Here is a 24,752-nt window from a genome sequence, read left to right on the forward strand (position 1 = left end):
CTGGCGGGTTTGCGAGTGCTGTTGGGAGGAGTTTAAACTAATTTGGCAGGGGGAGGGGATGCAAACTCCTAGCAGAATAGGGACACAGCTAAACACAGGAAAGTGAACAAGTCAGAGGGAATGTAGCAGAAGTAAGTTTCAAGGGAGTAAGACCAGGATGGAAGGCCTCTACTTTAATGCCAGGAGTATTACAGGTAAAACGGATGAGTTAAGGGCAATGATTGACATGTGAAATTCTGATATAGTAGCCATCACGGAGACATGGTTGAGAGAGGGGCAGGATTGGCAGCTCAATATCCCAGGATACAGAATCTTCAGGAGAGACAGAGGAGGGGGTAAAAGAGGAGGGGGCATTGCAATATTAGTTAAGGAGTCAGTTACTGCGGTAAGGAGGAGGAGGTGGCGTACTGGTATTGTCACTCGATTAGTAACCCAGAGATTGCTCTGGGGACATGCGTTCGAATCCCACCACAGCAGAAGGTGGAATTTGAATTCAATTAATAAATCTGGAATTTAAAGCTAGTCTAATGATGACCATGAAACCATTGTCGATTGTTGTAAAAACCCATCTGGTTCACGAATGTCCTTTAGGGAAGGAAATCTGCTGTCCTTACCTGGTCTGGCCTACGTGACTCCAGATCCACAGCAATGTGGTTGACTCTTACATGCCCTCGAAATGGTCTAGCAAGCCACTCAGTTCAAGGGCAATTAGGGATGGGCAATAAATGCTGGCCTGGCCTGCGATACCCACATCTCATGAAAGAATAAAAAAAAAATTTCTTGGAGGGGCATCAAATTAAGTTTTATGGGTAGAGTTTAGGAATAAAAAAGGGACATTGCTAGGTGTTTATTATAGACCCCCAGATAGTCAGCGGGAAATTGAGCAGCAAATATGTGCGCAATTTGCAGAGGTGTGTAAAAATAAGTTAATTATATGAGGTGATTTCAACTTTCCCAACATTAATTGGGATAGTCATCGTGTTAAGGGCTCAGATGGAGTGGAGTTCTTAAAATGTATACAGGAGAACTTTTTAGCTCAATATGTAGAGGATCCAACAAGGGAGGGTGCAGTGCTGGACCTAATTCTGGGGAATGAAGCCGGACAGGTGGTTGATGTGTTGGTGGGGGACCATTTTGGTGATAGCAACCACAACATAGTACAATTTAAGCTTGTTATGGAGGAAGAAATAGACAAGTTGCAAAAAAAGGTTTTGGATTGTGGGAGAGCGAATTTTAGTAAAATAAGGCAGGATCTGGCCAAGGTAGACTGGGAAAAGTTACTTGTCGGGAAATCTACAGAAGAGCAGTGGGGGGTATTCAAAACAGAAATGGGGAGGGTGCAGGCCCAACATGTTCCCTCTAGGGTAATAGCAACAAGCCCAGAGAACCATGGATGACCAGAAACATTCAGGGTACGATGAGAAGGAAAAGAGAGGCTTTTAACAAATACAAGGAGAGCAAATCAATGGAAGCATTAGTGGAGTACAGAAAGTGTAGGATAAAGCTTAAGAAAGCAATTAGGAGAGCAAAGAGGGGATATGAGAAAGCTCTGGCTGGTAAATGTAGGGAAAATCCCAAGATATTCTATAAGTATATCAATGGGAAGAGGATAACCAGGGAAAGAGTAGGACCCATTAGGGACCAAGGAGGAAATTTGTGGGTGGAGCCAGAGGACATTGGTAGGGTGTTGAATGAATGCTTCACATCTGTCTTCACCCAAGAGAAAGAGGATGTAGATATGGAACTTAGAGAGACTGTGAGGTTCTTGAGCAAATTGTCATAGGGAGTGACAAGGTATTGGAGGTTTTGGAAGGTTTAAAAGTAGACAGATCTCCAGGTCCAGATGATTTGTGTCCCAGGATGCTGTGGGAGGCGAAGGTGGACATTGCAGGAGCTCTGACCCTAATTTTTAATTCCTGTATGACCACGGGGGAGGTGCCAGAGGACTGGAGAACAGCAAATGTGGTCCCACTATTTAAGAAAGGTTGTAGAGATAAGCCAGGGAACTATAGACCAGTGAGTCTCACGTCAGTGGTAGAGAATCTATTGGAGAAAATTCTGAAGGAGAGAATCGATCACCACTTGGAGAGGCAAAATTTAATTAGGAATAGTCAGCATGGCTTTGTCAGAGGGAGGTCATGCCTAACAAATTTGATTGAATTTTTTGAGCATGTGACCAGGTGTGTCAATCAGGGTAGTGCAGTTGATGTAGTTTACATGGATTTCAGCAAAGCCTTTGACAAGGTCCCACGTGGGAGACTTATCAAGAAAGCAAATGCACATGGGATACAAGGTAACTTGATAAGGTGGATTCAATATTGGCTTAGCTGTAGGAGACACAGAGTGATGACAGACAGCTGTTTTAGTGACTGGAAGCCAGTGTCCAGTGGCGTACCACAGGGATCTGTGCTGGGTCCCCTATTGTTTGTCATTTATATAAATGACATAGATGACTATGTGGGGGGGTAGGATCAGTAAGTTCGCGGATGACACAAAGATTGGCCGAGTGGTTAACAGTGAGGTGGAGTGTCTTAGGTTACAGGAAGATATAGACGGGATGGTCAAATGGGCAGAAAAGTGGCAGATGGAATTTAACGCTGAAAAGTGTGAGGTGATACACTTTGGAAGGAGTAATGTGACACTGAGGTATTCAATGAATGGCCTGACACTGGGAAGTTCCGAGGAACAAAGGGACCTTGGCATGTTTGTCCATAGATCTCTGAAGGCAGAAGGGCAGGTTAATAGGGTGGTGAAAAAGGCATATGGGACACTTGCCTTTATCAATCGAGGCATAGATTACAAAAGAAGGGAGGTCATGTTGGAGTTGTATAGAACTTTGGTAAGGCCACAGCTGGAGTACTGTGTGCAATTCTGGTCGCCACATTATAGGAAGGATGTGATTGCACTGGAGGGGGTGCAGAGGCGATTCATCAGGATGTTGCCTGGGATGAAACATTTAAGCTATGAAGAGAGGTTGGATAGGCTTGGGTTGTTTTCGCTGGAGCAGAGAAGACTGAGGGGTGACCTGATCGAGGGGCAAGGACAGAGTGGATAGGGAGCAGCTGTTCCCCTTAGTTGAAGGGTCAGTTACGAGGGTTCACAAGTTTAAGGTGAGGGCCGGGAGGTTTAAGGGGGATTTGAGGAAGAACTTTTTTACCCAGAGGGTGGTGACGGTCTGGAATGCCCTGCCTGGGAGGGTGGTCGATGCAGGTTGCCTCACATCCTTTAAAAAGTACCTGGATGAGCACTTGGCATGTCATAACATTCAAGGCTATGGGCCATGTGCTGGCAAATGGGATTAGATAGACAGGTCAGGAGTTTTAATGCATCGGCGCAGACTCGATGGGCCTCTTCTGCACTGTATAATTCTGTGATTCTATGATATGGATTGAAATGAAAGATAAGATATTGATCATCCTATTAAGGGTAATACTACAGTCCACTGAATAGTGGAGGGAAGTGGAGGAATGCAGGCAGCTTTCATAAGATGGATGAATTGATAGCACAAATAGAAATAAATCAGTATGATATAATAGCCATTACAGAGACATGGTTGCAAGGTGACCAAGACTGGGAACTGAATATTCAAGGGTATTTGACATTTTGGAAGGATAGTAAAAAATGAAAAAGAGGTGGGGTAGCTCTTAATAAAGGATGAGATCAGTACAGTAGTGAGAAATGATCTTGGCTCAGAAGATCAAAAGGTGTAGAATCAGTTTGGGTGGAGATACGAAATAGCAAAGGAAAGAAGCCACTGGTGGGAGTAGTTTATAGACCCCCCTAAAAGTAGCTACACTATAGGACAGAATATAAATCATGAAATAATTGGGGTCCCTGAAAGGATAAAATTGGGGAATTAATAATGGGAAACAAGGAAACGGCAGAGGCTGACAAGCCCCCTGGACCTGCTGGTCTGCGTCCGAGGGTCTTAAAAGAAGTGGCAGCAGAGATAGTGATGATGAAAAGGTCCCAGCAGATTGGAAAACTGCAAATGTAACAAGTCTATTCAAAAAAAGGGGGGGCAACAGAAAGCAGGAAACTGTAGGCCAATTAGCCTAACATCGATCATTGGGAAAATGCTAGAATCCATCAATAGGTAATAGTAGCAGGACATTTAGAAAATCATAATGCAATCAGGCAAAGTCAATGTGGTTTTATGAAAGGGAAATTACGTTTGACAAATTTATTAGAGCTCTTTGAGGATGTAATACCCAGGATGGATAAAGGGATCTAGTAAATGTAGTGTATTTGGATTTCCAAAAACAACATTTGACAAGGTGCCACATAAAGGTTACTACACAAGATAAGAGCTCATGCTGTTTGGGGTAATATATTAGCATGGATAGAGGATTGGCTAACTAACAGGAAACAGAGGGCGGCACAGTGGCGCAGTAGGGCGGCACAGTGGCGCAGTGGTTAGCACCGCAGCCTCACAGCTCCATTGACCCGGGTTCAATTCTGGGTCCTGTCTGTGTGGCGTTTGCAAGTTCTCCCTGTGTCTGCGTGGGTTTCCTCCAGGTGCTCCGGTTTCCTCCCACATGCCAAAGACTTGCTGGTTGATAGGTTAATTGGCCATTATAAATTGCCCCTAGTATAGGTAGGTGGTAGGGAAATATAGGGACCGGTGGGGATGTGGTAGGAATATGGAATTAGTGTAGGATTAGTATAAATGGGTGGTTGATGGTCGGCATAGACTCGGTGGGCCGAAGGGCCTGTTTCAGTGCTGTATCTCTAAACTAAACTAAACTAAGACAGTTGGGATAAATGGGGCATTTTCAGGTTAGCAAACTGTAACTAGTGGAGTGTCACAGGGATCAATGCTGGGGCCTCAGCTATTTTCAATCCATATCAATGATTTGGACGAAGACACCAAGTGCATTGTAGCCAAATTTGCAGACGATACAAAGATAGGTAGGAAAGCAAGTTGTGAGGGTGACACAAAGTGTCTGCAGAGATATAGACACATTACGCAAGTGGGCAAAAAATTGGCAGAGGGAGTATAATGTGGCAAAATGTGAGATTGTCCACTTTGGCAGGAAGAATACAAAGCAGACTAGAATTACAGAATTGTTACAGCACAGACGGAGGCCATTCAGCCCATTGTGTCCGCACTGGCTCTCCAAACGAGCAATTAACCTAATGCTATTCCCCCGCCTTCTCCCCGTAACCCTGCACATTCTTCCTTTACAGTTAATAGTCTAACTCCCTTTGGAAAGCCTCGATTGAACCTGTCTCCAGCACACTTTCAGGCAGTGCATTCCAGACCCTAACCATTCACTGCGTGAAGAAGTTTTTTGCTCATGTCGCATTTTGCCAATCACTTTAAATCTGTACCCTCTTATTCTCGATCCTTTCACGAGTGGGAACAGTTTCTCTTTATCCACTCTGTCCAGACCCCTCATGATTTTGAATACCTTTATCAAATCACCTCTCAGCCTTCTCTTCTCCAAGGAAAACAGTCCTAACTTCCCCAATCTATCTTCATAACTGAAATTCCTCATCCTGGAACCATTCCCATGAATCTTTTCTGTACTCTCTCCAACACCTTCACGTTTCCTAAAGTGAGGCATCCAGAATTGGACGCAATACCCCAGCTGAGGCCGAACTAGTGTCTTATACAAGTTTAGCATAACCTCTTTTTCTCTTGTACTCTATACCCCTATTAATAAAGCCCAGGGTACTGTATGCTTTATTAACTGTTTTCCCAACTTGTCCTGCCACCTTCAATCACTTATGCACATATACACCCAGGTCCCTCTGCTCCTGTACCCCCTTTAGAATTGTACCCTATATGTTATATTGTTGCCCCATGTTCTTCCTACCGAAATGAATCACTTCACATTTCTCCGCATTGAACTTCATCTGCCACTTCATCCACCATTTCATCAACTTCTCTATATCCTCCTCACAGTTCTCAATTGTTTGAAGTTTCGTACCATCCGCAAACTTTGAAATTGTGTCCTGTCTAAGGTCTAAGCCATTAATATATATCAGGAAGAGCAAGGGTCCCAACACTGATCCCTGGGGTACTCCATTAGAAATTTTCCTCCAGCCCGAAGAACATCCATTAACTACTACTCTCAGTTTCCTGTCTCTCAGTTAATTTCATATCCATGTTGCTACTGTCCCTTTTATTCCATGAGCTCTGACTTTGCTCACAGGTCTGTTGTGTGGCACTGTATCAAATGCCTTCTGGAAGTCCATGTACACCTCATCAACAGCATTGCCCTCATCAACCTTCTGTTACTACTTCAAAAAAACTCCAACAAGTTCGTTAAACATGATTTTCCCTCAACAAATCCGTTCTGACTTTCCTTAATTAACCCTCATTTGTCCATGTGAGTATTAATTTGTTCCCATATTATCGTTTCTAGAAGTTTCCCCACCACCAAAGTTAAATTGACTGGCCTGTAGTTGTTGAACTTATCTTTGCATCCTTTTTTGAACAAGGGTGTAACATTTACAATTCTCCAGTCATCTGGCACCACTCCCAAATCTAAGGAAGACATGAAAATTATGGCCAGTGCCTCCACAATTTCCACTCTCCCTTCAGTATCCTTGGATGCCTCTCATCTGGTCCTGGTGCTTTAGTATAGACAGCTTATCTAATACCTCCCCCACTCCCTGAATACTCACTCTTAAGCTGTAGGGTGACCACATCTATAAACGTGCTATCCACAAAGTTCTCAACCTCATGGATGCACCGCAGTGACGCCAACTGCTGCTCAAGTTCCGAAACCCGAGCTCAAGCTGCTGCAATGGACGACACTTCCTGCACATATGGTTATCCAGGATACGAGAAGTGTCCCAAAGTTCCCACATAGCACAGGATGTGCATTCTCGAGGTTGGAACAGCCCTGACATTCCTCTGTTAGTTAATAACTTTGCTACTGCTAATAAACCTTTACCAATACAAACAAAACCTTACTACTATTAATAATCCTTATTAATGCTAATAAACCTCATTAATACTGATAAACCCTAATACTTAATGCACCTTACTCGTACAATAAACATTAATTTTAATAAAAAGATAGGAGTCACAGTTAATTCCCTAGTTTAGATATGATAAATAGGAAATACGCACCAGTCAAACATCTGTATCCCAGGCTGTTAAAGGAAGCCAGGGAGTTAACAGTGGACGCACTGAGGGTCATTTTCAATTCTTCACTATATAGAGGCAAGGTACCAGAGGATTGGAGGACGGCAAACATTGTACCATTGTTTAAAAAGGATACAAGAGATAGGCCAAATAATTATAGGCTGGTCGGTCTGACCTTGGTGGTGGGCAAATTATTAGAATCTATTCTGGGAGATAGGATAAACTGGTCACTTTGAAAGGCACAGATTAATCAGGGATAGTCAGCATGGATTTGTTAAGAGATGGTCATGTGTTACTAACTTAATTGAATTTTTTGAGGAAGTAACAAGGAGGATTGATGAGGGTAGTGCAGTGGATGTTGTCTACACGGATTTTAGTAAGGCATTTGACACGGTCCCACATGGCAGACTGGTCAGAAAAGTAAAATCCATGGGATATAGGGGAATGTGGTGAGTTGGATCCAAAATTGTCTGTGACAGGAAGCAAAGGGGAATGGTCGATGGATATTTGTGCGAATGGAAAGTGGAGTTCCACGGGGCTCAGTGTTGGGTCCCTTGATGTTTTTGGTATATATTAATGATTTGGACTTAAATGTGGGAGGCATGATTGGGAAATTTGCAGATGACACAAAAATTAACCGTGAAGTTGATAGTGAAGAGGATAGCTGTAGACTCCAGAAAGGTATCAATGGTTTGGTTGAGTGGATGGAAAAGTGACAAATGGAATTCAATCCAGAGAAGTGTGAGGTAATGTTTTTGGGGAGGGCAAATAAAGCAAGGGAATACACAATAAATGGGAGGATATTGATAGGGGTAGAGAAAGTGAGACACCTTGGAGTGCATGTCCACAACTCCCTGAGGTGGCAGGACAGGTAAACAGAATAGTGAAGGTGGCATATGGAATGTTTTCCTTTATTGGCCGAGGTATAGAATACAAAAGCAGGGATGTAATGCTGAAACTGTATAAAATGCTGGTTAGGCCACAGCTGGAGTATTGCATACAGTTCTGTATTGCATACAGTCACCACATTACAGGAAGGACATAATTGCTCTGGAGAGAGTACAGAGGAGATTTACAAGAATGTTGCCAGGACTTGAAAGTTGCAGCTATGAGGATCGGCTAGGGTTGTTTTCCTTGGAACAAAGGAGGCTGAGGGATGACTTAATTGAGGCGTAGATAGAGTAGACAGGAAGAACCTGTTTCCCCTAGCGGAGAGGTCAGTTACCAGGGGGCACAGATTTAAGGTGATTGACAGAAATATTAGAGGGGACATGAAGAAAAACTTTTTCACCCAGAGGGTGGTGGGTGTCTGGAATTCACTGCCTGGATCGGTGGTGGAAGCAGAAACCCTCAACTCATTTAAAAGGTACCTGGACCTGCACCTGAAGTGCTGTAACCTAAAAGGCTACAGACCAGGTGCTGGAAGGTGGGATTAGAATGGGCAACTAATTTTTTAGCTGGCGCAGACACGATGGGCTGAATGGCCTCTTTCTGTGCTGTAACTTTTCGATGGTACCTGCTTCCTTGCAATGCCACACCTTGATTTTTCTTTCCAAATGCAGGCGCTGAACCTGCTGGCGGTGGAGACGGCAGTGACAGCCAGCCCCACTCTGCTCCTGCTGTTTCCTGCCTCGCTCTTTCTCCTGGGCTCTTTATGCCCCGCTCTGCTCCTGCTATTTCCTGCCTCGCTCTTTCTCCTGGGCTCTTTATGCCCCGCTCTGCTCCTGCTGTTTCCCACCGTGCTCACAGTGCAATTACTTAAATATTAGTTAAATGGACAGAGACTGTAGAATGCTACTGCACAGAGGGATCTGGGTGTCCTTGTACATGAATCACAAAATGCTAGCATGCAGGTACAGCAAATAATTAGGAAGGCAAATGGAAAGTTGGCCTTTATTGCAAGGGGTTTGGAGTACAAAAGTAGGCAAATCTTGCAACAACTGTACAGGGCTTTGGTGTGACCACACCTAGAGGACTACGTACAGTTTTGGTCTCCTTACTCAAGGAGGGATATACTGACAGTTCAGAAAAGGTTTATTAGGCTGATTCCTGGGATGAAGGGTTTGTCTTATGAGGAAAGGTTGAGCAGGTTGGGTCTATACTCATTGGAGTTTAGAAGAATGAGAGGTGATCTTATTGAAACATGCAAGATTCTGAGGGGGCTTGACAGGGTAGATGCTGAGATGATGTTTCCCCTCATGGGGGAATCTGAACTAGGGGGCACAGTTTCAAAATCAAAGTTATCCCATTTAAGATAGAGATGAGGAGGAATTTCTTCTCTCAGAGAGTCATTGATCTTTGGAATTCTCTTCCCTAGTGGAAGCTGGGTCATTGAATATATTCAAGGCCGAGTTAGACAGATTTTTGATCTACAAGGGAGTCGAGGGTTATGGGGGACAAGCAGGAAAGTGGAATTAAGGCCACAATCAGATCAGCCATGATCTTAGTGAATGGCGGAGCAGGCTCGAGGTGGGTGAATGGCCAACTCCTGCTCTTATTTCTAATCTCATGCAAATACACTGCCACACAAAATGTGATGAGCAGACCATTGGGGTGCATAAGCAACGCTGACACTGCCCGGACTTCTGGAGGAGCCCTGCAGCACTTGGCAGAGTGGGTGGTGGTCTGCTATATGCTGTACAACCTCCCCATTCACCAACAGTCCCACACCGTAACTTTCTTCTGTTAGTGACCATCACTGCATCCATCTGGCCACAATGCAAAAATAAAAAGCCAACACAAAATAAACATTCCAAACCAAATTTGAAAATCAAACATTTCCATAATGCATACAAACGGTTCTGCATTTCCTTAGTTCCTGTCTTGTGTGTGTCTTGGTCTGTCCTAGTGCTCCTATGCAGTGCTACCCCTGTGACTGCAGCATGGCTGGTGAAGGCTGCTGACTTTCAGTGGGGGAAGATTGCAGAGGACCTTGCAGAACAACCCTGAGGACCCAACTTCTGTCTGCACCTCTCTGGCATTGGTGGCAGCAGTCTGGGTTGGTTGGCTGAAAGGCAACAAGGACACTGGTGCAGTGGCAGTCGGGGAGCATGAATGTCGTCATTCTAAGAGAGGACTGCAGGCTCAAGCTCCATGGAGCCCCGTCACTGCCCTGGACAGCACCTCCACAATCATAAAATCATAGAAAGATTACAGCACAGAAAAAGGCCACTTGGCCCATCGTGTCTGTGCCGGCCAAAAAACGAGCCACCCATTCTAATCCCACCTTCCAGCATTTGGTCCGTAGCCCTGTAGGTTACGGCACTTAAGGTGCATATCCAGACTCCTTTTAAATGAGTTAAGGGTTTCTGTCTCTACTACCGTTTCAGACAGTGAATTCCAGAGCCCTCTGGGTGAAAAAAAACATTTCCTCACCTCCCCTCTAATCCTTCTACCAATCACTTTAAATCTATGCCCACTAATCACTGACCTCTCTGCCAATGTAAAGAAGCCCTTCTATCCGGGCTCCTCACAGTTTTGTACATTTCAATTAGATCTCCCCTCAGCCTTCTCTGTTCCAAGGAGAACAACCCCAGCCTATCCAACCTTTCCTCATAGCTGCATTTTTCCAGTCCTGGCAACATCCTCGTAAATCTCCTCTGTACCCTCTCTAGTGCAATTACATCCTTTCTGTAATGAGGTGACCAGAACTGCACACAGTACTCAAGTTGTGGCCTAACCAATGAGTTATACAGTTCCAGCATAACCTCCCTGCTCTTATATTCTATACCTAAGCTAATAAAGGAAAGGATTCCATATGCCTTCTTAACAACCTTATCGACCTGTCTTGCTACCTTCAGGGATCTGTGGACATTCACTCCAAGGTCCCTCACTTCCTGTACACCTTTCAGTATTCTCCCATTAATTGTCTATTCCTTTGTCTTGTTTGACCTCCCCAAATGCCTCACCCTACACTTCTCTGGGTTGAATTCCATTTGCTACTTTTCTGCCCACCTGACCAGTCCAGTGATATCTTCCTGCAGTCTACAGCTATCTTAGTAACTTGTTGGAGGACAGATTACTGTACTGCTCGTACAATATTGCCAGAGCACTGGTGGACAGCTAATGTGATTCTCGTATATACGAAAGAAAGAACTCTTGACTAATTAGCTTAACGTCAGCAATAGGAAAGATAATTGAATCCTTACTCAAAGATTTTTATTTTTATTTTAGAGATACAGCACTGAAACAGGCCCTTCAGCCCACTGAGTCTGTGCCGACCAACAACCACCCATTTATACTAACCCTACAGTAATCCCATATTCCCTATCACCTCCCTACACTAGGGGCAATTTACAATGGCCAATTTACCTATCACCTGCAAGTCTTTGGCTGTGGGAGGAAACCGGAGCACCCGGCAAAAACCCACGCGGTCACAGGGAGAACTTGCAAACTCCGCACAGGCAGTACCCAGAATTGAACCCGGTTCCCTGGAGCGGTGAGGCTGCGGTGCTAACCACTGCGCCGCCCTAATGTAATAGAAAAACCATCTAGGAAAATATTATAAATAGTAGACACAGATTTCAAAAGGGAAGGTCATACTTGATCAACCTTAAGTTCTTTGAAGTAACAAAAAAGTGTGGGTAAAGTGTAATTGAGTAGACTTAATACATTTGAATTTCCAAAAGAGGTCCTTGATAAAGGTACTGCATTGGAGCAAATATGACATTGCAGTTCATTTCCAGAGGGATAGAATTGAAAAGCAGAGAAGTTATGTCAAACTTGTATGGAACCTCTGTTAGATCACACTTGCACTATTGTGCACAGTTCTGGCCTATCAATTATACCTGTCAGGAAAGATTGAACAGATTGGGATTGCTCTCTGTAAAGAGAAGACTGAGGGATGACCTGATCGAGGTATTGAAAATTATAAAAGGGTTTGGCTGAGTAGAGATATTTCCATTTGTGGAAGAGACCAGAAATAGGGTCCATGAATATAAAGATAGTCCAATAGGGAAGTCAAGAGAAACTTCTTTACCCAGAGAGTGGGGAGAATGTGGAACTCACTACCACAGGGAGTAGTTGAGGTGGATAGTATAGTGTTAGAAGGCTTTGTTTTGTATTAAAAACTTAAAATTGTGTTTTTTTAAAAATTGATAAATGATTTTTCAGTGGACATTGATTGCTGAACTTTGTGGATTTAGACTGAGCGAAATACACAAACTGCAAGGCACTGGTTTTCAAACAACTCAGCAGGTGAATGACAGGTCAAGATTTATGACTGTCATGTGACTTGATTGTTGAAATTAGTTTCACTTTTGGATTGTAAAATGACCAGGGAGTTGAACAAGGAGCAGGCTTTTGAAATTTGACTGTGACCTGCCTGGAAACTAGAGAAAAAGACGTCATCTCTTGAAAAGAAATCCTGCATTTGAAAGGTGGCAGATTCCTATTGTCTCCTGTCTCTGAAGAATTCCTGCATCTAGTGCGGTTCCTGTTGCCTCCTGTGTTTTGGGAAACCCTGAAATCTGAAGAAAGCTTCAATTCTAGACTGCTGCTTTAAAAACCCAGGCAGACATGTTACTACGCCCTTGCTGAAAGACCTGTGTGAAACCTGCTGCAGACAAATAGCCTTGAACACCTATCCATCACAGATTGTTCATCAACTCGCCTGGAGAGACTTTGAGTGGCATTCGACTATTCGACACCGGGACACCTCACCATACCAAAAACATCCCACCAGAACCTGATTGAGTTTATCATTTTATTTTTTCCTTCTTATTCTGAAGAAACAGTTGTAAACCAAAAAATCCTTTCCCCCGGTTAACCTGTTTTTGAATGTACGTGTGTGCGCATGAGGGCTAGGAAAAATGAGTTTTTAAAAAAAATTTTCAAATATAGATTTATCTCATTAAGACATATTATTTATTTTCTAATAAATAGTTAATGGTGTTGTTGTTTAAAAAATCCTGGTTTGGTGTGCTTTATTCTGGAGGACAAATAGTGTGTCTAATTTGGCTAATATTTGGTAGGTGGGAAACCTTCTTGATGTGTTGTGACCTGTGGAGTAGTGGGACTAAACTAAACAGTGCATTACTCCCGCCTTGGTTGTACCATATTAATTGGGGGCTCATCTGGGATCAAAATCCAATGCTAATAATGTTAATTGTGAGGGGAGTAATAATTGAAAGAGGGGAAAAAAGGAAACAGATTTCTTGTGTAATAGGGCAAAGTCTACACCATCAGATTGGCATTAGCAGTTGCTGCAGCTTCTCTGGGAAAGGAGAATGTGTCCATCAGTGACTTGAAAATTTTAACCAAGAGTAAACTAAAAGAATTGGCAGCACAATTGGGGTTAGAATTGAAATTAGGTGCTAAAAAAAGCAGAGATAATTGACATAATAGCTCAACATCTGAAATTAGAAGAAAATGATAGTAAGTCAGAGTGTGATGTAGCTGAATTGGCTAAAATTTCGTTAGAAATGAAAAAACTTGAGGCTGAAAAGGAATTATGAAAACTTGAACTTCAGAGAGAAAGGAAAAAATAGAGGGAATTTAGATTAAAAGGCATGGACCAAGGCAAAGGAGTAGTCTTGACTCCGGGGAAAATTCTGGTCAGGAAGAATCTGAATCCAGCCCAGGACCCAGCAAAAAGCTGTTTAAATTTATACAAGCTCTCCCTAAGTTGGAGGAAAGGGACGTAGAGGCATTTTTCATTTCTTTTGGAAAAAATAGCCAAATAAACGAAATGGCCAAAGGAAAGCTGGACACTGCTTATGCAAAGCAGGTTGATAGGCAGAGTTTATGAAGTTTATGCTATGCTTTCTGAAGAGGCTTCTGCAGATTATGAGATGGCAAAAAAGGCTATTTTCGCTGCGTATGAGTTAGTCCCTGAAGCTTACTGACAGAAGTTTCTGAACCTCCGGAGATTGACTGGGCAGACTTATGTAGAAATTGAGGATAAAGCAAATTAATTTTGAGCGTTGAATACAGGCAGTAAAGATTGGAGCCACATATATCAGTTAGAGAACTGATTCTTTTGGAAGAGTTCAAAAATTCAATCCCTCCAGTAGTGAGACCTCATGTAGAGAACCAGAAAATTAAAAAAGCTAGGCAAGCAGCGGAAATCGATGATTTTGAGCTTGTGATTAATCTAAAACCCTTTGTCCGTCACCCCCCATAAACCCGAGAAGGATAGAAAGTGGGAGTGTGAAAGGAAGGCAAGTAGCTGGGGACAAGGAGGAACAGCTGGGAACGCCCCGGGATCCCCTCCTCAGACCAGAAAGGAAGGTGCTGAGAGTGGAAGTGATGTATGCAAGCTGAAGTGTTATCATTGCCACAAGGTGGGACATCTTCGTTCAGAATGCTGGAAGTTGCGAGGTAAACCCATGGGACTTGTTGGGGTATACAAAGCTAATGCAGAGAAACCTGGTTTGGTGTGCTTTATTATGGGGGACAAATAGTGTGCCAAATTGGCTATTCTTTGGTAGGTGGGAAACTTTCTTGGTATGTTGTGACTCGTGGAGTAGTGGGACTGAATTAACAGCGCATTACTCCCGCCTTGGTCATAAAAATAGATACATTTAAAAGGAAGCTAGATAAACACGTGGAAGAAAGCAATAGAAGGATACATTAAGGAGGTTAGAGGAATAGGGTTGGGAGGAGGCTCAAGTGGAACATAAAGACTGACATGGACATGGTGAGCCGAATGGCCAGTTTCTGTGCTGTAAATACTGTGTAAAGTGGCAGCCCGACCAGCCTCAACGGCTTTCCCCACTTGCCCAACTAGATGGCACTGCCCTCCTCTGGTTGTACTCATGTCTATTCAGCTGGAGAAACACCAACAATGGTTCCACTTTCCATCCCCATGAGGGCCCACTTCTTCCTCACCTACATTGTGCCCCTCAGCAACATCATCCAATGAGATGAAGTCTTCCATGCCTAGACTGATAACACCCAGCTCTACCTCACCACCAACTCTCTCAAACCCTCTGATATGTCATGCTGCTCACCCGACATCCAATATTGGATGAGCAGAAATTTTTTTCAATTAAATATAAGGAAGACCAAAGTCAATGGCTTTGGTCCCCACCACAAATTCCGTTCCTTAGCCATGAGGCGCTGTGGGCCATCAGCAGCAGCAGAATTGTACCCAACCACAATCTGTAACCTCATGGCCCGGCATTTCCCCCACTCTACCATTACCATCAAGCCAAGAGATCAACCCTGGTTCAATGAAGAGTGCAGGAGGGCATGCCAGGAGCAGCACCAGGCATACCTCAAAATGAGGTATCAACCTGGTGAAGCTACAACACAGGACTACTATGTGCCAAACTACATAAGCAGCATGCGATAGACAGAGCTAAGCGATCCCGTAACCAGTAGATCAGATCTAAGCTCTGCAGTCCTGACACAACCAGCCGTGAATGGTGGTGGACAATTAAATAACGAACTGGGAGGAGGTGGCTCCACAAATATCCCCATCCTCAATGATGGGGGAGCCCAGCACATCAGTGCGAAAGATAAGGCTGAAGCATTTGCAACAATCATCAGCCAGAAGTGCCAAGTTGATGATCCATCTCGGCCTCCTCCTGAAGTCCCCAGCATTACAGATGCCAGACTGCAGCCAATTCAATTCACTCCGCGTGATATCAAGAAACGACTGAAGGCACTGGATATTGCAAAGACTCCGGGCTCTGACAATATTCCAGCAATAGTACTAAAGACCTATGCTCCAGAACTTGCCGTGCCCCTAGTCAAGCCGTTCCAGTACAGCTACAACACTGGCATCTACCCTGCAATGTGGAAAAATGCCCAGGTATGTCCTGTACACAAAAAGCAGGACAAGTCCAACCCGGCCAATTACCGCCCCATCAGTCTACTCTCAATCATCAGTAAAGTGATGGAAGGTGTCATCAACAGTGCTATCAAGCAGCACTCCCTTAGCAATAACCTGCTCAGTGACGCTCGTTTGGGTTCTGCCAGGGCCACTCAGCTCCTGACCTCATTACAGCCTTGGTTCAAACATGTATAAAAGAGCTGAACTCCAGAGGTGAGGTGAGAGTGACTGCCCTTGACATCAAGGCAGCATTTGACCGAGTGTGGCATCAAGAAGCCCTAACAAAACTAAAGTTAATGGGAATCAGGGGGAAAACTCTTCGCTGGTTGGAGTCATACCTAGCACAAAAGATGGTTGTGGGTGTTGGAGGATCATCTTCTGAGCTCCAGGACATCACTGCAGGAGATCCTCAGGGTAGTGTCCTAGGCCGAACCATCTTCAGCTGCTTCATCAATGACCTTCCTTCAATCATAAGGTCAGAAGTGGGGATGTTCACTAATGATTGCACAATGTTCAGCACCATTCGTGACTCCTCAGATACTGAAGCAGTCCGTGCAGAAATGCAGCAAGACCTGGACAATATCCAGGCTTGGGCTGATAAGTGGCAAGTAACATTCACGCCACACAAGTGCCAGACAATGACCATCTCCAACAAGAGAGAATTTAACCATCTCCCTTGACATTCAATGGCATTACCATCGCTGAATCCCCCACTATCAACATCCTGGGGGTTACCATTGACCAGAAACTGAACTGGAGTAGCCATATAAATACCGTGGCTACAAGAGCAGGTCAGAGGCTGGGAATCCTGAGGCGAGTAACTCATCTCCTGATTCCCCAAAGCTTGTCCACCATCTACAAGGCACAAGTCAGGAGTGTGATGGAATACTCTCCACTTGCCTGGATGGGTGCAGCTCCAACAACACTCAAGAAGCTCGACACCATCCAGAACAAAGCAGCCCGCTTGATTGGCACCCCATCCACCACCTTCTCAAGGGCAATTAGGGATGGGCAATAAATGCTGACCTGGCCAGCGACGTCCACATCCCATGAATGAATAAAAAAGAACAACTTTATCTCTCTCCCTGCCAACTGTCTGAGGCTGAACCAGACTTTTTGCAACCTTAGCATCCTAACTAAACTACAGCTGAGCTTCCGACTCCCATATCTGCTCTATCATGAAGACCACCTACTTCCTCCTCTGTAACATTACCCATTTTCACACCCGTCTCAGTTCATCTGCTGCTGAAACCCTCATTCTTGCCTTTGTTACCTCTAGACTTGACTATTCAAATGCTCTCCTAGTCAGTCTCCCATCTTCCACCCTCCATAAACTTCATCTCATCTAAAACTTCTCACTAGTGCAGAGCTGCACTGCTGCACATTCCCACTTTAACTGAGCTGATTCCCATCAGTTTACAGGGAATTACTTTATCATCTGAATATTAACACCAGTGTCTGAAAAGTAGTAAGAGGAGTAGGTATTGCTTGAATAAAGAAAACATTTTTCTCACCTAATTCCACAATGGATTCCTTGGTTAAGTTACAATTGTTGGCAATAAGACTTTTTAACCTTGGTAAAAAGCGGAGTCGAGCAATCAGGTGCCTCACACAATTTCCTATTTTCTTATTCAATGCTAAATTCAGCACTTGTAGACTGGACAGCAAAGGGATTATCTGGGCTGCAAGCAAAAAACAGCAAGAAGTTCAGTTAGACAACACCTGCTTCTTTGTCGGGTTAAGAATGGAGACACAATCCCAAGCAAAAGTCTCCTGTCATCATCAATCAGGTGGAAAGCCAACATATGCAAGTGTGACTCCCCCCAAACAGCTGAATTGAGCCCCATGTTATGCAGTTTCCATTCTATATATTTTTGGGGGGGGGGGGGGTGGTGGTGGTTTCGGGCACTTTCATGGTGTTCCTGTTTAGGTCTTTTAACTGCCCTTCACTAAATCTTCATTGGACTGGTCAGATTATTAACATAATCCCAGCTAAACTGATCACTTACCTTGAAATTAAACACACATTATCTCTTAGTATTTCAGTCACTGTACCCAACTGTTTATTCCCTGGAGGGGCTAGACACTGGGGAAGCCTTTCCTGCCCGATGGCTATGAGATGATGTATGCAAATGTCATCTCAATCCAGTCCTTGTGAGCACAGGCAGTCTTACCCAGAGGGAAAAGCAGGGTCAATGAAAGAATGGCACACAAAAATGTCATCAGGACATTCTTCTGAGATTGGAACAGATCTGGGGAGTTTCCCTCTTCTCGTACAGTGCAACACCCCATCTGAGGGACATCAATACTGACATGGATATAAAAGTGGGAAAATGTGCCATTTTCTGCCACTAGCTTCCTTGATAAACACACAAATTCTCACTCCTCACAACACATTCACTCTGAAGGCCTTGCACTTGGAGATGTGTTGAGGCTCTCAAGGGTTAAGAATATTAACAGGATGGTTGATTGGAACTTTACTTACTTAGAGCAGAAACATCATCTTCAGTTAATGAGCACCGATGGACATCGAACACTTGGAGCTGTGTGAAGTTCAATAAATGAGCTGCTGTCTCTTTGAAGCCACCTCCAATGTCATTACAAGAGAAAACCATCTTCTTCACACCAGGTATATGTTCCAGTGCATCACCTGCAGGCATTTGTTTTTAAAAATTGATTGAGGACACTCTTGGGTCAGATTTGGAAGGGTCAGGAGGAACATTGCAAGAAACTTTAAAGAAAGGTCAATACACAACTTTGTTCAAAAGTTGCAGGTGAAATCTGCCTGATACAGATTGAATGGTGGCAGGGAGACAAATTGATAAATAAGTCAGAGACATTGGAATTAGGTACAAATGAAGTGAAAGTATTTGAATTGAGTTAAATAATACCAAAGAAAAAAATGCTTGCTATTATAGTTCACCAGGTCAAAGAGTAAAAACTTTCCACTCAGTCAGGAAGGAAGTAGATTTAAAGTCAGGCTTACACTAGAAAAGGAGAAAAGCTGTTCACAAACTGTCACCAGAAAGCAGATTTTGGAAGAATGAGGTACAAGCTGAGAAGGTTACACTGGACCAGACATTAACAAGGGAGGAGTAAAAAGAGAAGTGGAAGACTTTCAGGAATAGATTATTGTTGTTAACACCAACATGCATTTATAGGTTACCTTTTATGTAGTAAAACGTCCCAAGGTGCTTCACAGGAGCATTATCAATCAAAATCTGACACCAAGTCACAAAAGGAGGTGATCAAGGTAGGTGACCAAAATCTTGGTCAGAGGGGTTGGTTTTGCAAAGTGTCTTAAAAAGAAAATGATTTGCATTTCTTTGGCATCTTTCATGGCCTCAAGGTGTTCCAAATGCTTCACAGGTAATTAAATACTACTTGTAAGAAATGCAACAGGCAACTTGTGCACAGCAAGCTCCCACAAACAGCAATGTGATAATGACCAGATAATCTGTTTCAGTGATGTTGGCTGAGGGATAAATATTAAAGACACCGGGGAGAACTCCCCTGCTCTTCTTCGAAACAGTGCCACAAGATCTTTTATGTCCACCTGAGGGGTCACTGAAAGACAACAGTGCAGCATTCTTTCAGCCTGGCACTATAGATTTTTGTGCTCAAATCCCTGGAGTGGGAATTGAACCCACATCCATCTGACTCAGAGGCGAGGATGCTACCGACTGATTCATGGCTGACGCCAAAGTAGGAGTGAGAGGTTGAGAGGTAGAGAGATGGAGGAGCGGTTTAGGGAGAGAATTGCAGAGCTTAGGACCTCTGCAGCTGAAAGTGCAGTCGCCAATGGTGGAGTGAATCAGAAATGCACAAGAGGCCAGAATTAGAGGAGTGCAGAGATCTGGGAAAGCTTTCGACTTGAAGCAGGTTACAGAGAGGGAGGGTCGAGGCCTTGGATGAATTTGAAAATGAGGATGAGGATTTTAAAATTGGGGTGTTGCTGGATGGAGAGATAGTAATCAGTGAGCACAAGGGGCGATGTTGCTTCTTGCAAGAAAACATTAACATTAGCAACTAGCCAGAAGATCCAAAAGAATTAATATTGGGATTGCAGGAAGTTTAAAACACAATGTGAAACACTTTGATAAATATCTAGGTTGCAAAGTTGCAGTCATGAAAACAATTGACAACTGAAGGAGGATCATAACTAATTTAAAAAGTCAAGTATTCCAAGTAAATTATTTGCACCTATATTTACAGAGAAACATTCAGTGAAGATTTGAGTGTGAGGTTTGAAGTTCCAGGGATGACCATGAGATTGTATAAATGCTGATGTAACTGATGGAGGTGCTAGATGAGCTGAAGGCAGCCAAGGCTCAGGTCCCCATGGATTGTACTACAGGGAACTCCAGAATGTGGCAAATTAAACTAGAGATGTTCTAGTAGGTACATTTAGAGACCTTTGGAACTAACAGAATTGGAAAAGGGGAATGTGATGCCAATCTGTAAAAAAAAAAGGATAAAGACATAGCCAGAGAACTGGAACAAAAACAAGAAATGGAACTGAACAGTTCCGAAGAAGGGTCACTGACCCGAAACGTTAACTCTGCTTCTCTTTCCACAGATGCTGCCAGACCTGCTGAGTGAATCCAGCATTTCTTGTTTTTGTTCCAGTTCTCTGGCATCCGCAGTATTTTGCTTTTATGCCAGAGAACTGGAGACAGGTCAGCCTGACACCCACTGAGAGTACTGAAGGAAAAATGAAAAAAACACCAGGGAAAATAAAAAAAAAAATCTTGAGAGAGCCAGTATGACTACTTGAGTGAGATCATGACTGATTAATCTCTTGGAGTTCTTTGAGATATTTTTTTTAAAAACGCTGTGGACAAGGAGGCCTCTCTGAGCAGGTGAAAAGGAGAAACTGTAGAAATCTACCTCCCAAGCCCACCAATGCTGAACCCTGTAATTCCTGAGCCTCCCAATTTCCAACACTGCAGCCTCCTGCACGTAGTTGCAGCCCTCTGCAGGTCATGTCATGGAGCCACAGACTCTTATAACAGCGGCTAGTGGCATCATGAAGCAGGAGTGGGGACGCACTATGATGCAAAATTTAAATTGCTGAATCTCCCGCTCTGTTGGAAAGCAGCACTCACCTGAGGAAGCCCAGATTCCAGGAAATTCCCAGTCATTCTGGGAGTGTTGGCAACCCTAGTCTCAGACATGACACTCAACCTGTCCTATGCTGCACAGCGACAATCAGAAAGCCCAATAGAATATTCAACTATTCAGATTGTAAAGTAAAAGAGAGGAGATTGCGATAAAACTGCGTAGTACTGTGGGTCAAAGTAACCAGAGATAGTATGGCATCACTGAGGAGACATTCAAAGATTACAGTCAACATAGCAAAGAGCCATCACTTATAATATTTGTTAGAGGCCAGAATTAGGAAAACAGATGGAAACTTGGGCTTTTCACTGCTGGACGGGGTATTTCCCAGAAATGATGTTCAAGAGCAATACAAGGCAGTAAATGGTTTGAGAAAAGTAAATCTGGAAAAGTTGATTGAATTGTGTGTAGAACAAGGGGCAAAAGGTTGAAACAAACAAAAAGCAAATTTAAGACAGGCATCAACTCTGTCAAGTGGGAGAATTTTAAAAGTGAGATAGGAAGAGTTCAGGGCCAGCATGTTCCTGTCAGATGGAAGGGCAAGGCTGGCAAGTTTAGGGAACCTTGGTTGATGAGGGATATTGAGGGTCTGGTCAGGACAAAGAAGGAGGCATATGTCAGGTATAGGCAGCTGGGATCAAGCGAGTCCCTCGAGGAGTATAAGGGATGTAGGACTTAAGAAGGAAATTAGGAGGGCGAAAAGGGGCCATGAGATTTCCCTGGCAGATAAGATAAAAGGAGAATCCTAAAAGATTCTATAAGTATATTAAGAGTAAAAGGGTAGCTCGGGAGAGAGTAGGTCCCCTTAAGGATTAGTGTGGTAATCTATGTGTGGAGCCATGGGAAATGGGCGAGGTCTTAAATGAATTCTTCTTGTCTGTATTTACTGTGGAGAAGGTCATGGAAGCTAGTGAGTTCAAAGGAGAAAACAGCGATATCCTGGAGCATATCAACATTACAAACGAGGAGGTGTTGGAGGTTTTGAAGCGCATTAAGGTGGATAAATCCCCACGGCCTGACCAGGTATATCCTAGGATGCTATGGGAAGCAAGGGAGGAGATTGCTGGGGCCCTGGCAGAGATTTTTGTATCATTGTTAGCCACCGGTGAGGTACCGGGAGACTGGAGGATAGCTAATGTTGTGCCTTTATTTAAGAAGGGCAGCAGGGATAAGCCAGGGAATTACAGGCCGGTGAGCCTTACATCAGCAGTGGGAAAGTTATTGGAAGGGATTCTGAGAGACAGGATTTATATGCATTTGGAAAGGCGGGATCTGATTAGGGATAGTCAGCATGGCTTTGTACGTTGGAAATCATGTCTCACGAATTTGTTTGAGTTTTTCGAGGAGGTGACCAAGAGGATTGACGAGGGCAGGGCGATGGACGTTGTCTACATGGACTTTAGCAAGGCCTTTGATAAGGTCCCGCATGGTACGCTGGTCCAGAAGGTTCAAACACATGGGATCCAGGGTGAGCTAGCAAATTGGATACAAAATTGGCTTGGTGATAGGAGGCAGAGGGTGGTAGTAGAGGGTTGTTTTTCAGATTGGAGGCCGGTGACCAGTGGTGTGCCGCAGAGATCGGTACTGGGCCTTCTGTTGTTTGTCATATATATTAATGACTTGGATGTAAATGTAAGGGGCATGATTAGTAAGTTTGCAGATGACGCCAAAATTGGTGGTATAGTGGACAGTGAAGAAGGTTGTCTAAGGTTACAACAGGATATAGATCAACTGGGAAAGTGGGCAAGGGACTCTGACTCTATGATACTGGAAGTCTTGTCACTGTTTTTTGCTGAAGATTCCCTATTAATCTGTTGAATTGATTGAAGGGCTGCTGAAAGATGCCAATGGTTATTTCAATCAGAATGAGTGAATTGATGAGTTTCTTTCTTCCTGTATTCTGGGTCTGATGACCTATTTCTCAAGCATACTCTCAATTCCAACTTCCAATTACTTTTTAAATGTTCCAGGGTTTCTAATCTACCCAATTATTTATTCCATATATTTATTATTCTTTATGTCTGAAGAACAATTTCCTGATAGAGTCAGAGTCGTACAGCATAGAAACAGGCCCTTCGGCCCACCGCGTCCATGCTGACCATAATGCCTATCTATACTAATCCCACCTGCCTGCAGTGATTCCATATCCCTCTATGCCTTGCTCATTCAAGTACCTGTCCAGATGCCTCTTAAATGTCGCTACTGTTCCTGCATCCACCACCTCCTCTGGCAGCTCATTCCAGATACCCACTATACTTTCTGTGAAAAATTTACCCCTTTGATCCCCTTTAAACCTCCTCCCGCTCACCTTAAATCTATGCCCTCTAGTTTTAGTCACCCCTACCATGGGAAACAGATTCTGGCTATCTACCCTATCTATGCCTCTCAATTTTATATACCTCTATCATGTCCCCTTCTCAGTCTCCTTCGCTCCAGGGGAAACAGACCCAGCCTATCCAATCTCTCTTTATAACACCAAACCAGGCAACATCCTTAAGAATCGTTTTTGCACCTTCTCTAGCTTAATCACATCTTTCCTGTAGTGCAGCGACCAGAACTGCACACAGTACTCCAAGTGCAGCCGAACCAACGTTATGTACTACTGTAACATGACATTCCAACTCTTGTACTCAATGCCTTGGCCGATGAAGGCAAGCATGCCATACGCCTTCTTCACCACCCTGTCTACCTGTGCTGCCACTTTCAGGGAACTACATACTTGCACCCCAAGGTCTCTCTGCTCAAGAACACTCCCCAGGACCCTGCCATTCACTGTATATGTCCTGCCCTGGTTTAACTTCCCATAATGCATCACTGCACTTGTCAGCGTTAAATTCCATTTGCCAACCCCTTGCCCACTTTCCCAGTTGATCTATATCCTGTTGTAACCTTAGACAACCTTCTTCACTGTCCACTATACCACCAATTTTGGTGTCATCTGCAAACGTACTAATCATGCCCCCGACATTCACATCCAAGTCATTAATATATACGACAAATAACAGAGGGCCCAGCACCGATCCCTGTGGCACACCACTGGTCACCGGCCTCCAATCTTAAAAACAACCCTCTACTACCACCCTCTGCCTCCTATCACCAAGCCAACTTTATATCCAATTGGCTAGCTCACCCTGGATCCCATGTGTTCAAACCTTCTGGACCAGCCTACCATGCGGGACCTTGTCAAAGGCCTTGCTAAAGTCCATGTAGACAACGTCCATCGCCCTGCCCTCAACAATCCTCTTGGTCACCTCCTTGAAAAATACAAACAAATTCGTGAGACATGATTTCCCACGTACAAAGCCATGCTGACTATCCCTAATCAGACCATGCCTTTCCAAATGCATATAAATCCCGTCTCTCAGAATCCCTTCCAATAACTTTCCCACTGCTGATGTAAAGCTCACCGGCCTGTAGTTCCCTGGCTTATCCCTGCTGCCCTTCTTAAATAAAGGCATAACATTAGCTATCCTCCACCCTTCCGGTACCTCACCCGTGGCTAACGATGATACAAAAATCTCTGCCAGGGCCCCAGCAATCTCCTCACTTGCTTCCCATAGCATCCTAGGATATACCTGGTCAGGCCGTGGGGATTTATCCACCTTAATGCGCTTCAAAACCTCCACAGCTCCTCCTCGTTTGTAATATTGATATGCTCCAGGATATCGCTGTTCCTTCCTTTGAACTCACTAGCTTCCATGACCTTTTCCACGGTAAATACGAACGAGAAATATTCATTTAAGACCTCGT

At 44.0% G+C, this 24,752-nt stretch overlaps 1 protein-coding gene across 4 annotated transcripts in view; it reads right to left on the reverse strand.

Annotated features, from left to right (window-relative positions):
- LOC137374993 (leucine-rich repeat-containing protein 31-like) overlaps positions 1 to 24,752 on the reverse strand; it is a 116,396-nt gene that overhangs the window by 22,724 nt on the left and 68,920 nt on the right. For all 4 annotated transcript variants that reach the window (XM_068041616.1, XM_068041614.1, XM_068041613.1 and 1 more), the window contains exons 8-9: positions 18,367 to 18,531; positions 17,396 to 17,563 (exon numbers count right to left, since the gene is read on the reverse strand). In XM_068041616.1, the coding sequence (XP_067897717.1) occupies positions 17,396 to 17,563; positions 18,367 to 18,531 (333 nt within the window). The remainder of the gene's footprint in view (positions 1 to 17,395; positions 17,564 to 18,366; positions 18,532 to 24,752) is intronic.

This window comes from Heterodontus francisci, chromosome 11 (assembly GCF_036365525.1).
Source record: "Heterodontus francisci isolate sHetFra1 chromosome 11, sHetFra1.hap1, whole genome shotgun sequence".
Classification (NCBI taxonomy): Eukaryota; Metazoa; Chordata; class Chondrichthyes; order Heterodontiformes; family Heterodontidae; genus Heterodontus; species Heterodontus francisci.